This window comes from Hypomesus transpacificus, chromosome 10 (genome assembly GCF_021917145.1).
Source record: "Hypomesus transpacificus isolate Combined female chromosome 10, fHypTra1, whole genome shotgun sequence".
Classification (NCBI taxonomy): Eukaryota; Metazoa; Chordata; class Actinopteri; order Osmeriformes; family Osmeridae; genus Hypomesus; species Hypomesus transpacificus.
This window is the reverse complement of record NC_061069.1, coordinates 4,410,008-4,425,890: the sequence shown is the minus strand read 5'-3', so window position 1 is coordinate 4,425,890 and position 15,883 is coordinate 4,410,008. Positions and strand designations below refer to the sequence as shown.

General features: G+C 49.9%; 1 protein-coding gene across 1 annotated transcript in view; it reads right to left on the bottom strand.

Annotated features, from left to right (window-relative positions):
• Window positions 1-2,286: 2,286 nt before the first annotated feature.
• insra (insulin receptor a) overlaps window positions 2,287-15,883 on the bottom strand; it is a 34,049-nt gene continuing 20,452 nt past the window's right edge. The window contains exons 4-21 of the mRNA XM_047026756.1: window positions 15,529-15,668; window positions 15,100-15,244; window positions 14,716-14,930; window positions 14,210-14,336; window positions 13,588-13,838; window positions 12,365-12,532; window positions 11,702-11,900; window positions 10,954-11,243; window positions 10,562-10,701; window positions 9,744-9,903; window positions 9,203-9,305; window positions 9,034-9,101; window positions 8,546-8,775; window positions 6,998-7,108; window positions 6,649-6,808; window positions 6,387-6,516; window positions 6,020-6,154; window positions 2,287-3,810 (exon numbers count right to left, since the gene is read on the bottom strand). Of these exons, the coding sequence (XP_046882712.1) occupies window positions 3,450-3,810; window positions 6,020-6,154; window positions 6,387-6,516; window positions 6,649-6,808; window positions 6,998-7,108; window positions 8,546-8,775; window positions 9,034-9,101; window positions 9,203-9,305; window positions 9,744-9,903; window positions 10,562-10,701; window positions 10,954-11,243; window positions 11,702-11,900; window positions 12,365-12,532; window positions 13,588-13,838; window positions 14,210-14,336; window positions 14,716-14,930; window positions 15,100-15,244; window positions 15,529-15,668 (3,133 nt within the window). The 3' untranslated portion in view covers window positions 2,287-3,449. The remainder of the gene's footprint in view (window positions 3,811-6,019; window positions 6,155-6,386; window positions 6,517-6,648; window positions 6,809-6,997; window positions 7,109-8,545; window positions 8,776-9,033; window positions 9,102-9,202; window positions 9,306-9,743; window positions 9,904-10,561; window positions 10,702-10,953; window positions 11,244-11,701; window positions 11,901-12,364; window positions 12,533-13,587; window positions 13,839-14,209; window positions 14,337-14,715; window positions 14,931-15,099; window positions 15,245-15,528; window positions 15,669-15,883) is intronic.

Genomic DNA, 15,883 nt, shown 5'->3' with positions numbered 1-15,883 from the left:
ACGATATACTTTAAACAACTGCATACAAAAATCCATGATCCCAAAATTCTATGGGGAGCCTTATACGTCACCATATAGTTATAGCTTCCGACAGTGACCATGGAAACCAAATAAAATACAAAAAGTTTGTTCATTGCTTCAATCACAAACAATTTACATCTACAATAGGAGCAATGTCATAGTAGTATAAGGTAAGACATTTGATTTATTTTACAATTATTTTATCTGAGACAACTAGCCTACTTATTTAAAAATAAATAAAAACAAGCTCTGGAAATTCTAGCTTTTTACTATTTAGCTTTATTGATAAGGTAACAATAAATAAATATATACATGTCTATTCAAACATCAGATCTTCTAATAGTTTTTCCCTAAACAAAGTGTGTATATGTTTTAAAGATGACTGGCATATGCAGGGAAAGAACAACAGACATGAAGCCTGAGCAGAGGGAAACCTTTGCAAAGATGGTTGAGCACACACTTAAGAGAGACTCTGGGAAGGTGTGGGTGGACTCTTCGAACTCAGCAACTGGCGACGTTGCCATACCGAGAGGTAAGAGTAAAGTATCAATTGGTCTCAAAGCAGAGCATGGCTGTGGGGATAGAAGCCCTCGCTCCATTTGCAAGGTTAGAGACCCTGAGCCTGGTACAGTCACCATCCTGAGGAGAGGCAAGGTGAGGGCCCCTGAGCCTGGTACAGTCACCATCCTGAGGAGAGGCAAGGCACCACTGGAGACCCAAGTCAAGAACAGAGGCAGCGATCCACTCTCAGGAGGCAATGAGCCAATTGTTACCATTCGCCTGCCTGGAGGCGGGCCAGCAGAGCCAGGCCGAGCCCCTCTTGGAGGGGGCAGGGTTCCACCTAAGAGGAGGGAGGAGTGGATCCCCTACACCTCCTCGACCTCGAACCCTGCTCCTACCCTTCCCGATGGGAGTAAGGGGAAAAGTCAGGGGAAGGAACTCACTAAGAAAAAAGGTTCAAAGGGACGTCAGAAGGGCCAGGGTGGGTCCAAGCTCCGGTGCCCTCCTCCGGCCCTGACAGGGACGAAACTAATGCAGGAAAGGGACCCACGTTGGTATAGTAGCTCACCCCCACCAGACCAGGGCGCCATGCCATTCCGTCGTAAGAGGAGTGTGAACTTGGAGGCCGGCGTGTCCTGGGCGGATGACGAGTATTGGTTGAGCTGGAACGGCTGGGACGAGGTCATACAGTGGGGGGATGAGAAGGTGAAGAGGAAGCAGAAGACCAAGGGTGGACAGAGAGAAGGCAGCCGAGAGACGCAACGAAAGAAGAGTTGTTACCAAAATACTCCTTTATCAGATTCTATTAGAAAATCAAATTTGAGAAAATCTGTAACCTCAGAGAAATAAACGTATTGCTATATGTTCACATTTCTGTTCCAATTGTTGTTTGTATCAAATGCTGTCTGAATCCTTGAAAGATATATGAAGGCACCGCCATTGAATCTGTCATGTCTCCGCGTTAACCCAATGACACAGTGAGCCATCAAGATCTGCCTTTATAAGCAGTTAGGATTTTTTTTAATATAGTCTATTGGGAGAAAATCCAAGCCAGAGGCCATGGTCATGTCAGGGCTGTGAGTGGAACTAGCACAGGAGAACTTGATAGACACAATGTGCTGCTGGACTCAAGCTGTCACATGACATTTGGAATGTGTTTACTCACTTCATAGGTCAACTACGTGTGTAGGAAAAAAGAAAAAGTCGGCATCAATCATGCAAAAAATACAAAACTGAGATCCAGTGACAGGCTATATGTAGACACGCGATCAACATGTCAACCTTGGAAGAGTTTTAAGCAAAATAACTTGTATGTGGAGATTTTGTGTGGACAGGCATTGCACCGGGGAGTCCAGTTTGAGTAATGATCAGTATTGGAAACACTGACCTCATGTGGTATTGGGAACACATTGCAGGAAAATAAGCAGCATGTTTGAACTTCTGGAGATGGCACAAGTTCCATAGAGACAAACCTTTTCCATGAAGATATTGGAGAGGAAATCATGAAGAGGAATACTGGAGGTGTACTTTTTTACCTTTTGCTAAGATACCAGTCAATGGTGTTATTATAACCAAATAACACCAGCTACAAAAAAAGGCTCCATAAATCGAACAGATGTTTAAATCATTTCACACATATTACACACAGCTCAGCTGGTATCTTCATGACACAGCATCACACAAAGAAGTATTTAGAACAAGTGACAACGCCTGTTGTAAGGAGCAGGATGTGAGGAGAGAGAAGAGAAATGTTTCAGTCTCTAGTCATGAATGCACCTTGCTGCTTTATTTACAGCAGATTTTTTATTTGATCTTGATATTCAAGGGCAGACATCTGAAGCCATAGACGCCATTACTCCTGCTTTCCGTGCATCTGATAGAAAATAAAGACCAAGTGCTGTTGGTTGATCAAAAAGTCAAAAATGATAATTAGTATGATTTCTGAATTAGAAAACAAAATAAACATAAGACTAACATGTAAAAACATTCTACGACCGGAAATACCTCATGAATGACAACATATCGTCTATGTACAAAAACATCAATAATATATTTATATATATTTATATCTTCTATACCCACTAAAATATACCAAAGAAGCAGCTATTGGTCAATTGGAGGAACTCGTTTGTCAAATGTTTTTTTTTTTCTTTTTTCTTGAAACCATTTAAATATCCTTCAGCTGTAAATGTGAAAACTCAAAAAAGAAAATGAGAAAAGTAAATAAATTAATAATAGAACCCAAAAGATATATCTGTTCATTTGTGTGTGTGATGTTTGGAATACTGCAGGGTGTGGAGTCTTAAACTAGCTTCTCCAGTAGATAAGAGTTTGTTCGACGATGGACATCCTTGAACCACTTGACAGTTCCCAAGTCCATTAAAACATCAGTGACTGGTTTTCGACGACACATTAAGTACAACAATTCAGACACACTTCCATGACGAGGATGTAGGCCACAGACAGAGAAGAGCACTTTTAACCGGACAACCCAGGGAGAAAAACCCATTCATACTGTACATAGCAAGGGATAAGGGGGGGGGGGGGGGGGGACTGTCTTTTAGTCATGGGTTTAGCAGCCTTCTGGTTGTCAAAGAGTTTATTTCACAGTTGTATCCATCCATCCGCCCAGTCTTGCAAATTTGGCAATATATAAAAACGACAAAAAAACAAAACCCAATCATGGACTAGAAAGAGGAGCGAGAGCTTGGTCTTAGTCCTGTCCTGAGTGGACATACTGTAGTGTGTGTGTATGTGGCATCTTGAGAAGAAGAAAAAAAACATCCTGAGATATGCTTCGACCTCTGAAGAGAGTGATAAAAGTGAAACAGTGATCTGTATAAAAATGACAGAACGAAAACAAAAATATATATATTTATATCTATGCATCTGTGTGTGGGGGCGGGGGGGCGGGGTGAAAGGGTATGTTAGGAGGGGCTGGAGCGGGGGAGGGCTAGTATTCGTCCGTTCGTTTTCCCGCCGTTCATGTGCGTGTAGGGGATGTGCTCCTCGTAGCTGGCCCGCAGGCCCACCGAGGAGCCCGCCTCGTCGCGGTCCGAGCCCTCCTCCCCCCGGTGGGAGTAGGAGCACGGGTCCAGTGGGATGCTCTCCATGTTCTCCAGGTCCAGGTCAAAGTCCTCCGTCTCGGGCGGCTTGTTCTCCTCGCTGTAGTAGAAGGACACCTCCTGGAAGGACGGGTGCAGGTCCTCCCGGAGCATCTCGATGATCTCCTGGAACATGGGCCGCATCTTGGGGTTGTACTGCCAGCACATCTGCATCAGGTTGTGTCTGGGGGGAGGAGGAGGAGGGGTTTTTGTTGAATTGATGTCATTGTAGGAATTTAGATTATTATGATTTCATGTTTTTCAAATTATACTTGTGTCTCTGCTTTCCTCTGGGCTGAGGAAGCCCACAGCTCTCACCCGCACGTCTGTTTACAAAAGTGTCTGCTTCTTATTGCCTGACCATGACTTGCATGCAATCTAACCAATCCATCTGGATCGCACGTTCTGAGTGAGCCAAGTCATAACTGAGTGAGCCTCTATCATAACTTTTCTGCTCCATGTTCTAAACTCCTCTCTTACCTCTGGCACCTTCCCCTCTGCCTTCAAACAGGCCAGAGTTACCCCTTTACTCAAAAAACCCTCCCTTAACCCTGCCGTCCTCCAGAACTACAGACCGGTATCATTGTTGCCCTTCTTTTCTAAAACAATTGAACGTGCTGTATCTAACCAACTGTCTAACTTCCTTTCTCAGAACAAACTGCTCGACCCCAACCAATCGGGCTTCAAGACCGGCCACTCCACAGAGACTGCCCTCCTTTCAGTCACCACTGCCCTCCAGTCTGCCAGAGCGGCTTCCAGGTCATCCGTCATCATTCTGCTGGACCTTTCTGTGGCGTTTGATACGGTTAACCACCAGATCCTGCTCTCCACACTTTCTGAGATGGGCATCACTGGCACTGCACTCCAGTGGATCTCATCCTACCTGTCGGGAAGATCCTACCAGGTCTCCTGGGGAGGCAAACTGTCAGGCCCACGCCAGCTCTCCACTGGTGTCCCACAGGGTTCCGTCCTTGGTCCCCTCCTCTTCTCTCTGTACACCACCTCACTTGGACCAATCATCACCTCCCATGGCTTCTCCTACCACTGCTACGCTGACGACACGCAGCTGTACCTGTCATTCCCTCCGACCGATCCGGGGATCTCAGCTAGGATTGAGGCCTGCCTCGCAGACATCTCCGCCTGGATGACTGAGCACCATCTCCAGCTGAACCTTGCCAAAACAGAACTTCTCATCATCCCGGCCAAACCCTCCATCTCCCATGACTTCTCAATCACCCTGGGATCTGCGACGGTGACCCCCTCATCCTCTGCCAGGAACCTTGGGGTGACCATGGACGACGAGCTCTCCCTCACGGCCCACATTGCTGCGGTCTCCCGGTCGTGTAGATTCACCCTCTACAACATCCGGAAGATCAGGAGATACCTGTCTGAGCACTCCACCCAGCTGCTTGTCCAAGCACTTGTCCTCTCCAAGTTGGACTACTGCAACTCGCTGCTCGCCGGTCTCCCATCATGCGCAACCCGCCCTCTTCAGAGAATTCAGAACGCAGCGGCCCGTCTGGTCTACAATCTACCCAGACGCTCCCACGTTACCCCGCTCCTCATCTCCCTCCACTGGCTACCCATAACGGCCCGCATCAGATTCAAGACCCTGGTACTGACCTTCCGAGCAGTGAATGGAACTGCGCCCGACTACATCAAGTCTCTCCTGCAGCCTTACACCCCCACCCGCCACCTACGGTCTTCTTCAGACAACCGCCTGGTGGTCCCACCTCTCAAGACCGCCCGGTCCCAGCACAAGCTCTTCTCCTGCCTGGCACCCCAGTGGTGGAATCAACTCCCCACCTCCATCAGAGACACGGACTGTCTCTCCACCTTCAAGAGAAGGCTCAAGACGCACTTGTTCCGGGAGTACAATGGTACTTAGGAATGGTTTGCTGAATCCAACGCTAGTTTCCTCAAGGTTCACAATGACTCTTGCTTAGACTGTTGCTCTTGTTGGTTAGTGGTAGCTGATTTAAACTGTTGTATTCTTCTTTTTTAGTTAATCCTATTTTTATTGCTTTCCTACAGGTACACCTGCACTTAGAGATCAATGTTGTGTAATTTTAACTTGTTTAACTACATGCTCTTATGGTCTCTTCCCTTTAGCACTATTTTTTGGTTGTTCACAATATGTACTTCTTGTCTTTGACTACCCGCAATGCTGTGGGGCTATCTTGTTGTTATTATCAGTGACCTATGCACTTTGTGAAGCTCTCTCTTGGAAGTCGCTTTGGACAAAAGCGTCTGCTAAATGAATAAATGTAAATGTAAGTAGCGCTGGGAACGCGCTGGCGTGTCTCCGACCGCCGTTGGCAAACCTTGAGAGAGTGTCGTCCCCGAGTGCCCCCACGCTGCACTTACAAAAACCCAGTTTACAGTCTACTTACAGTCTGTCTGCACAGTTGTCGGGGCGATCCAGGTAACCGCCATCCATGACGAACTTCAGCACCTGCTCGTTGGACAGGCCCTGGTAAGGCTGCTCTGCCAAGGTGCTAATCTCCCATAACACCACCCCGAACGACCTGTGGCACCGCAAGTGACACAAAACAAACACGGCACACACACACACACAGAGAGGTTGAGAGGACACAGGAGGACGGTCAATGAGATCATCTTTACCTGTGGGATAAGTCCTTCCTTCTTAGAAAGTAGAGGTTGTTTGAGGTAAAAAAGGAAAACTTCTCTGGCTTAAGGGTTGGCTTTCTCGTCGTGTCCAGCTTATCACACAACCCCAACACACACACACACACTCACCAGCAGTCTGAGTGGGCGGTGAACACGCCGTCCTTGAGGGACTCGGGCGCCATCCATCTGACAGGGAGGAGGCCCTTTCCTCCTTTCCTGTAGTAATCCGTCTCATAGATGTCCCGCGTCATGCCAAAGTCTAAGACACACACACACAAAGGAGATGGCTGATTAGTAACTAGCACACTATGGGGTAGGACACTAGTTTTCTGGTCATGAACCAGCTGTCTTCGAATCATCGTGGAACTTGGAGCGTTCAGAGGGAGCGTACCTCCGATCTTGACAGTCAGGTCCTGCGCCACCATGCAGTTCCTGGCCGCCAGGTCTCTGTGGACAAACTTCTTGGCGTTGAGGTAGGCCATCCCGTCCGCGATCTCCGCCGCCATCTGGATCATCTCCTTCAGCGTGGGCGGGGGGCGGCCCGGGTTGTTCTGGAACACGGGAGAGCGGTCAGACACTGTCTTCCTTCACAGCCGAAAGTCGTTTGACTCTACTGGCGTATTCTTCAACCGGTTTAGAAACGGGGCGCTCTCTTTGGTTGGCTTTCACAGCGCTCGTTTTCATTCTTGCGAGATCATACAAATCTTGCTGTGCACCTTGCGACCGAGTGTAGCGGTTACCTCAGAGTCGGGCCGGAGACAGCGCAGGTAGCTCTTCAGGTCGCCGTGGGTCATCAACTCCATGACGACCAACGTGGGCTGGCCCTTGGACACCACGCCCATAAGTCTCACCTGGGAGGAAGGATATGACCAAATATGGTTATCAAGACAGACATAAAACACCCAGCGTGGTGTATCCATATAGTCTGGTCCGTACAGGTGAAGCAGGTTACCTTGGTTGTTCAAGTGAAGGAGATTGAACAAACAACAAGAAAATAGGGCGGTGATACAATGGCTGTGGGAAATCTAAAGTAACTGTAAATATATACACCCCCCCCGGCATTGTACAGGATCAGCCCGTTAGTGACCTCATTGACGTGGAATAGCACAAACACACACACACAGACAGACAGAAGTACACACTCATGCAGGCACACACACACTGTGGGGGGGAGATTGGAGAGAAACACTTTTTGTCTTCTGCTAGTTTTCTACACAGGGTGACCAGTGGCTAAGAAATTGTGAATGACAAGTCATGTTCCGCAATAAATGTGCACAAATGTACTTTGAAGTCGCAGACATTGTCAGTTATAGACAACAGTGTGTCAGCTGTAACAGTTGCTCCTGGCAATGTCATGGTAGGTTTGAGTGCACGGGCAGCGGCTCTATGACATGACGAGCAAGCACTTTCTTACCACTGCTGGCATATAGTAGCTTCCTCGAACAAAACGTGCAGGAACAAGCACCAGCACTCTGTTTCTGCCAACTGCCAAAAGGCTTGCCGTCTCTACTTTCATCTATCCACGCCCAGTGCCATTTATCTAGTTTGTCATTTATCTATGGGTAGGACATCATCCCCAGGCTTCATGAATTTGCGCTCCATGCTTTCACCGACAACGCCAACGTAACGTTTGAATCTCATTCACACTGTGTTGCCAGGACCCGCCCTGCTCTGCTTCTGATACCTTCTTCTGTTTTTTTTAATGTTGTTGTATTCTTTATTTTGCTGTTTTTAAAATGATTTTGTATCCTGTACGGTGTCCTTAAGTGCAGAGAAAGGCGCCTTTAAATACAAGTTATTATTATTATTATTATGATCATATGATGGCCTTCTTTCACTTCCCCAGATCTTTTGATTCTCAAGGACAAAACCAAAGTCAAGGTGCTTGTAAACTGACAGGATCAGTGATCCCTCACACTTCCTCTCCTCCTCCAACTGTCTCCTTCCTGAAGGCTGTGTGTGTTCTTTCTTTACCGGAACACCAGTGGTAGACATGACCCTTATGATGATGATCCGACGACTGTTATTGGTTTCTTTCAGTCCCCCTACAGACATAGCACTCTGCTATTTGTACATCTACTCTTTCACAGATCCGGAATTTTCTGGATCCTGTGAATATTCAAAAATGCAAAAATCCTCTAATACAGGCGTAGCTCTTCCTGATCAATCGGATGAACCCAGAAACAGTTTTGCTTCCTGCATGACTGTTCTCTTTTTGACTTCACGCGTTAGGTACGTGTGTTTTACAGCGCTGGGCAGCCCCGGTGGGCGGGGGCAGGTGTCCTTACCACATGGTGACACGTGAAGGCCTTCATGACCGAGGCTTCGTTGAGGAACTCGATGCGCTCGCGCAGGCTGGCCGACTCGTTGACCGTCTTCACCGCCACGTGCGACTCGCCCTCGCCCTTGACGATGTCCTTGGCGATGCCTTCGTACACCATGCCGAACGAGCCCTGGCCCAGCTCGCGCAGGATGTTGATCTTGTCTCTCGGCACCTCCCAGTCGTCAGGCTCGTACACTGCAGAACACACACACACACCGTGTCAGCATGTCCGTTTAACAGTCACGATCAGTCGTGATGCACTACGTCGTATCACTCTAAAGTATATGGTGGTTATTATTCTGATCTGAACTTGCGACCGCTTGATCTGCAGTCAAACATTTCTAAAACGCGTGTCACATTTCAATGTTTTTCGTGTATGTCAGAGTGACCACGTCGACGAGCTCTTCCCAGGACGCCCCTGAGACGAGGGAAGAGGAGGAGGTGTCTCCTTACCGTCGTTGGCGCTGAGGTACTCGGGGTTGGACGAGGCGTAGATGGGTCCACTCGGTCCCTGGGTTTGCCTGAGCAGAAACACAACCAGGTGTTGGAACCCGACAACGGTACACACTCACACGCCACTGCACGGCTCCACGCCAAAGCGAGGGGGACTAAAAACACGTACTTCTTCTTGAACATGAAGAACCCTCCGCCGGCTACCATAAACAGCAGGATGATGCAGATGACCGGCCCGATGATGATCCTCACCACGCCGTCCAGGTCCCCCCCTGACACACAACCACGCATCCAAGACAAAAGTTCAACCTCAGTAAAACACGGACATTCAGCATGTGCAAAATATACACTGGAAATTAGACATTTACATTTGGTCATGTCGCAGACGCTTTTATCCAGAGCGACTTACAGTAAGTGAAGTGACATTCCCCCGAGACAAGTAGGGTTAAGTGGACACAATGTCATTTTGCACGGCCAGAATTGAACCGGCAACCTTCTGATTACTAGCCCGATTCCCTAACCGCTCAGCCTCTGACCCCCTCAGAGACAGATACCAAAACATTTCAAAAACGATCGAAGCGTCAATCGTCTGTGTTCTACAATGTGCAGAGTCTCGCCCATCCCATAACTCGGGGTTTATGAAAGCCCACGCGGTCGAGGACAGCCACGGTCTTGAGATGCTGTGAAACGGCGGCGGCGGCGGCGCTTACGGGGGTCCTGAACGTAGAAGTAGCTGGGCTCCGTCCAGGAGCCGTTGCCCGCCAGCGAGGTGGCGCGGATGCGCACCGTGTAGTTCCCATGGTGCACCACGCGCAGCTTGCAGCCCTTGGCCTCCCGGTAGCTGTTCCTGGACACACAGTGGTGGGACTCCTGCAGGGACACACCCAGGCACCAGGTGAGGGGGGGGAGGAGCCACGGGAAAGAGACACGCAACACACGACTACGGGGGAAGATGTCCAAAAGGGCCTGAAAAACGACATTCTCGAAATACAAACCGGAGATGAAGTGAGATATTTTGTTGAGTTGTCAAAGCACCCACCCGCATCGCCCATTAGCCCCACACCATACCCGTGTTGAGAAGGCTTGGTCGAAAACATGTTGTTGCCTGTATGGCGGAACATCTCCACCAAGTGTTGTGTTTTTCTGTTTGTTTTCGAAAGTGAACAAGTCTTCAGCCCAGAGACACTAGGTGCACTGCCGTCACCATGGTAACGAACTACAATGCAGTGCTACTGTTTTCCTTTAGAAGGACAGAGAGAGCTCAGATACTCCGTAATACAGACTGTCGTTTCTCATCAAAATTGAAGTACTCGCATGTCTGTAATGTTAACAAAGCAAGTTAAACCCATTTCAAAATAATATTCAGGAGTCTGCGTATGTGTGCATGGTGTATTCATGCTGGAGTGTCTTATCTGGGAGAGTGTGCCTATAATGTCACACGACGAGAAATCCGTGGAAAGGTAATGTGCACAAAAGCGTGTGCGTGTGTGTGTGTTCCCTTCTCTGGGCGTGTGGTGCGAACCCTGACCTCAGAGTCGACCAGCCTCCTGTAGTGGACCTCATACAGGATGATCATGCCGTTGGGCGCCTTGGGCTCCTGCCACCTGACGCGCACCGTGTCTTCGGACACCTCGAAGGTGATGGGCCCTGGGATGTCATCCGCTTTATCTGCAGGGGAGGGGACACACGCACACAATCACACGCAAACCTCAACACGGCGATCGCCGCGAGGAAAAAGTGCCACGATTCATCCCCCCTTCTCGTGAACCTCAATTTCCCCCCAAAGTCGTCCAGATCTTCAATTCGATAAGTCGTCGAGCTAACCCCCACGGGGGCTCCTCTTCGTTCGCCGTCGAGGACGGAATCATTCGAAACGAATGAATAAGATCAAACAAACGCCAACAGGGCGAGTGGCCGTACCCTCGGGCATGGTGCGGGCGCTCACGTAAGCCGCCATGCTGCAGCGCGTCTGGTCGGTCAGGTGGTTGCAGGCGTGGACCTCGATCTGGTAGCTGGTGAAGTGGCGCAGGTTGGAGATGGTCGTGGTCTCCTTGGCCTTCACGGTCAGCACGATCTTGGTGCTCTCAAACTCCTCCCCCTCCTCGGGGCTGCGCGTGGTGGCCACGCCCTCCGGCGGGCTGGGGGGCGTGGTCAGGAACGGCAGCGTCCGGTTGGCTATGCCCACCGCCGAGCGCCGTTGCCGGGAGGTTCTGAAGGAGAGAGAGAGAGACGAGAGGGGAGGTCAAAGTCGCTCTTCGCCACCTTTGTCACAATAAATACAGATTTAGAATCTCTACATACAGTAGATATTAAAACACAGTTCCCAGGTTTCAAATCCCCCATGTATCTCCCTGTGGATGAAAACATCTGTTATGCATTGCATAAAGACTCCGAAATGGATTTGAACACCTTTTAACACTAGGGGGAGTTCAAGAGATTGGATTGGGTAATATCATATTTCCAATATGGAAAAACCCTAACCCAGCATTCAGACCGTGCTGATTGTATGAAGAAACCCCACCGACGTCAATAACAGAGAGGGGAACAGTGTGACAACGCAACTACCTTCACCTTCAGTAAATGCCATCAAAGGAGCCTTTAGAAGAGTCTGTCTAACCCAGGCCGACAGCACAGAACCAACCCATCGGTGAGCAGAGCGCCGTCTTACTTGATCTCAAACACCTCGTTGTGGAGGTAGTTCTCAAAGGTCTTGCGGTACTCCGAGTCCTCCGCCTCCTTCTTGAGCTCCTTGTCGGTCTTGGGGCAGGCGCAGCAGCGCCCCCCCTGGCCCTGGTCCTCCGTCTGGTTCCATTTGTGCTCCTCGTCACTGTCCACCTGGGTGGGCATCCGGGACGGGAGCTTCATCCCTGGACGGGGACACACAGCACCAGAGAGTGAGGGAGGGACACACAGCAACACACACTGATCCATCACACACACACACGGATCCATCACAAACACACACGGATCCATCACACACACACACACACACACGGATCCATCACACACACACACACTGACACACACACACGGATCCATCACACACACACCGCCAAAGGGACCTGTCATCATAGTCGCGTCGGTATCTCTAGATGAGATTAATTTCCTCTGACACAACTCCCCTTCAGACTACAGACTTGGGAGACGTGAGGGACTCAAAATTCCAAACAGAAAGTTTCTCTTTGTATGTGTGGTGAAGGTCAGGCTGAGAAGGCAATGCATCAGTGGATACAATCCCTTGAGCAGAAAACGTCTACCTCTATCTGTATCTACAGTAAATGTATATCTAGAATGCCCTCACATGTAGGTTCGTCGCACACCGCACACTTACCCTTTTGACAGTAGTCAAACTTGTAGAGCTCACTGGCCTCTGGTTGGCGTTGACAGAAGACCAGGTAGTGGGTGATCTGACCGTTGGGGTCATTGGGCGGCTTCCACTTCAGGATTATGTGGGAGGAGGAGTTGGAGGAGGAGATTGGGTCCAGTGGCACTGATGGCTCTGGGGATGGAAGAGGGGGGGCGAGGGAAGACAAGTTGAATCATGCTCTGCATGAGCCGTTTGGACGTCTGTGTGAGAGAGTGTGTGTTGAGGGTGTTGAGAGGGGTGTCCTTGAATCCCAAGATCACAGCAGAACACTTTGGGACACTTCTGTTTGTTGTTTCAGACCTTGGCTGTCTGCACCCGAGCACAAGAGGTGGGGGGGGGGGGGGGGGTAGCAGGACCTGTTGACAATGCACCATCCCACATCATTGTCATCGTGTCCCTTACGTGCCGGTAACATGGTGTGTGTTTTCATACCAGTCCGACCACATTGTCAGACTTGGGTTTCAGGACACACGCCACATGTCTAATGACAGCTTTCCTCCGATCCTCCGACTGACTGACTGTCCAACTGGTTATGCAAGGGCTGCCGTGATCCACTTTGTGAACCCAGACTACATCGGCAGGTGGTGATGGAACAAACCAGATGGGTATGTGCCAGGCTGCCCCCGCCGGCCCCGTATCGAGCAACCCTGGAAGTCAGCTGGCGTGCCGGATTGTGGTTTATCAGAAAGGAGGAGACAGTCAAAGTGTCTACCAGACGCTGGGCTTCGTAAACAGCCCAAACAAGACGCAGGATATCTGGGCGAGGCCCACGGGAGCTGCCACTCAAGAATTAGAGGCTGTGTGTGAGAGACTTGACTGATGGCACTGACACGGAACAGCAGGTAGGAAGGCAGTTGGTGCCCTGGGGGGGGGGGGGGGGGGGGGGGGGGGGGGGGAATGGTGCCAGCTCTGCCCTGGTGGTGGCAGCCCCAAACATTTGCAACCACAATCCTGTAACAGGTAGCTTACTCTCTTTCGACACAACAACAAGTTCTGCAACAGTTGCAGCTGCACAGTCGAATTCCGGGCCAGTTCATGGACAGAGTTACATTCCAGAAAGTTCCACAGATGGACCTCTTATTAACAACAACAACGCTTCACTGCAGGGAACAGATTTGAAACCGCTCGATCGAAAGCAAACGCAGGGAAAACAAATCTAACATCAACTGGGGAGTAGGGAGCCTTACTTGTGGCGTTGGTGCGCACGTAGATGATCTCACTCTTGGCGCCGCGCACCTGGTGGTCGTCGGAGGCCGACAGCTGGGTCTTCACCATGATGGCGTACTGCGTCCAGGGCTTCAGGGGGTGGATGAGGTGGCCCGGCTCCATCTGGTCCTTCCCGTCGGTGGCGCGGGGGGGCGGGTCCACGTCGGCGATCACCCAGCTGTTGGAGCCGCAGGCGTCCTGGCCGTCAAACTCCGTCACGTTCTTGTAGGGCCTGGACGAAGGCGGGGCAGGGAGGGAGGCAGAGAGGGGAGAGCACCTTTAGTATTCCTATGGCGACTTGGATCAATCGTTTCTAGTAGGAAGCTCCAAGAATCCCCCCCGCCCCAATTTTTTTTCAACCCTAACAATGTAATGCAAAAGTTGGGTTCGTGGTTAGAGCCTTTTGACTGTGGATCAAGAGGTCGTATGTTGCTTTCGATAAAAGCGATGAAAACTGTTATTACTATTGCGTGGACTCTGGACTGGGTCCCCCCCCCAAAAAACAAAAACATCCTGCACATCTACAAAGGTCTAGGGGATACACCCCACCGAAAGGGTTAGGGTGAATGGCTCAGGGGGTGCGTGGCTCAGGGCTGGACTCACGACTCTTTGTAGAGGACCATGAACCCCAGCAGGTCCCTGAAGTCCGGGGGCCAGAAGGGCTCCCACTTGATGATGATCTTGTCGTTCATGGTGCGGATCTGGGTAAACTTCAACAGCTGGTTCTCGCCTGAGGACAGAAAGGCCATGGTCGTTCTTAAGCGAGCAGAAGGACTGTAAAAACACATTGGTGTTAAGTCACTGACTTACTAAATACATAGTTGGGGCTGTCATTTCCTTTCCTAGGGTTGAGGTAAGGGTTTGTACAGCGTCATATGGTGTTTTAAATGTTTATAAAAGGCTATTTGCTATGCATGGTTACTTTGTAGTACTGCCTTGGAACATAGTACACCAGGTTCTTTTTGGAAAGACACGTGAACATTTGTCAGTAGCTGAAACCTATTAGCGACGACTAGCTAACACAGATGGTGGGTGAACGTGTAGCTGAGTGTGAGGTGTAAGTGTAGCTGAATGTGGTGTAAGTGTAGCTGAATGTGAGGTGTACATACACGAGGCCTGGTCTCCGTTGGTCTTTGTGCCAATGTCGTTTTTGACCTGCCGGTCTTTGATGCCAGTCACTTCCTCCATCTTGCGGATCTCAGACATGCAGAGTTTGGAGTTGTAGTGGACAAATATCCTTCCTTGAGGGATAGACATCTTATGTTTGGACCAGTCCCACAGCTGACGCAGGTTCTGGTTGTCCAGAGCGTAGAAGGTATAGTTCCTGAGGAGAAAAAAAAAGGGATTTTTCTTGATGACTTCTTACAAAGGTCGTTTTTCAAAAAGACAGCAAAGGTTTTTTGACAAGCATCCACATCCATACGTTTGCAGGCAGTTTTTCCCTCACTCGAGCTCCCCACAAACGAGGCGGGTGAGGTCATTCCACTGCTTACCCGACTTCCTGTGTCTCTCCGCGGATGACGCGCAGCTTGCGGAAGAAGGACAGGGAGACGAGGGCGTAGGAGCGTTTGATGGTCAGGTAGCCCGTGATCTCCTCCAGCTGCCCCAGGCTGGTCTCCAACTCGGCTGCTATGTTGTCTATGGGAACAGATGCAGCCAATGAGCTTAGCATTTTGCCGTGAGCGACCCTCCAACCAGCCAATGACCTTCTGACCTGCAGGACATTCTCTGCTCTACTTCTCTGGGCTTCCTTTGACTAGTCATGTCTACATTAAGCCTTTAAAAAACTGATCTCAGGTCTATTAGTTAACCTCGGGCCGCAACGCCAACGAGGCCTGGTTTCGGTATGGACAAAATAATTCGGTGAATTAATAAGTGTTGAGTTAGGGGGGGGGGGGCACGGTTTGTGGCACAGTACTCACTTCCCCCCCGGAGGTTGATGACCATGCTGCCGTTGAGGACGGTGCAGCCCCGGAGCGCCTGGGCCGATGTGACCGAGTCCACCGTCTTCACGCCCATGCACACCTTGGGACAGAGGCCAGCGCAGGGCATGCACATCAGCCTGCGGGCGGACACAGGAGGGTTAAGACACGCACGTCCACATCAACCTGGACTTCAACATTAGATACCAACTTGGATGTAAAAGAGAGAGAGAACAACAACAAAAAAATCAGGAGAAATCATGCCACACAGTGAATTGGAATTGTAGAAATTCAGACATTCCTACAGTAGAAGATTCAATATCACACGAGGAGCCAACTGGCATGCCAATGGTGT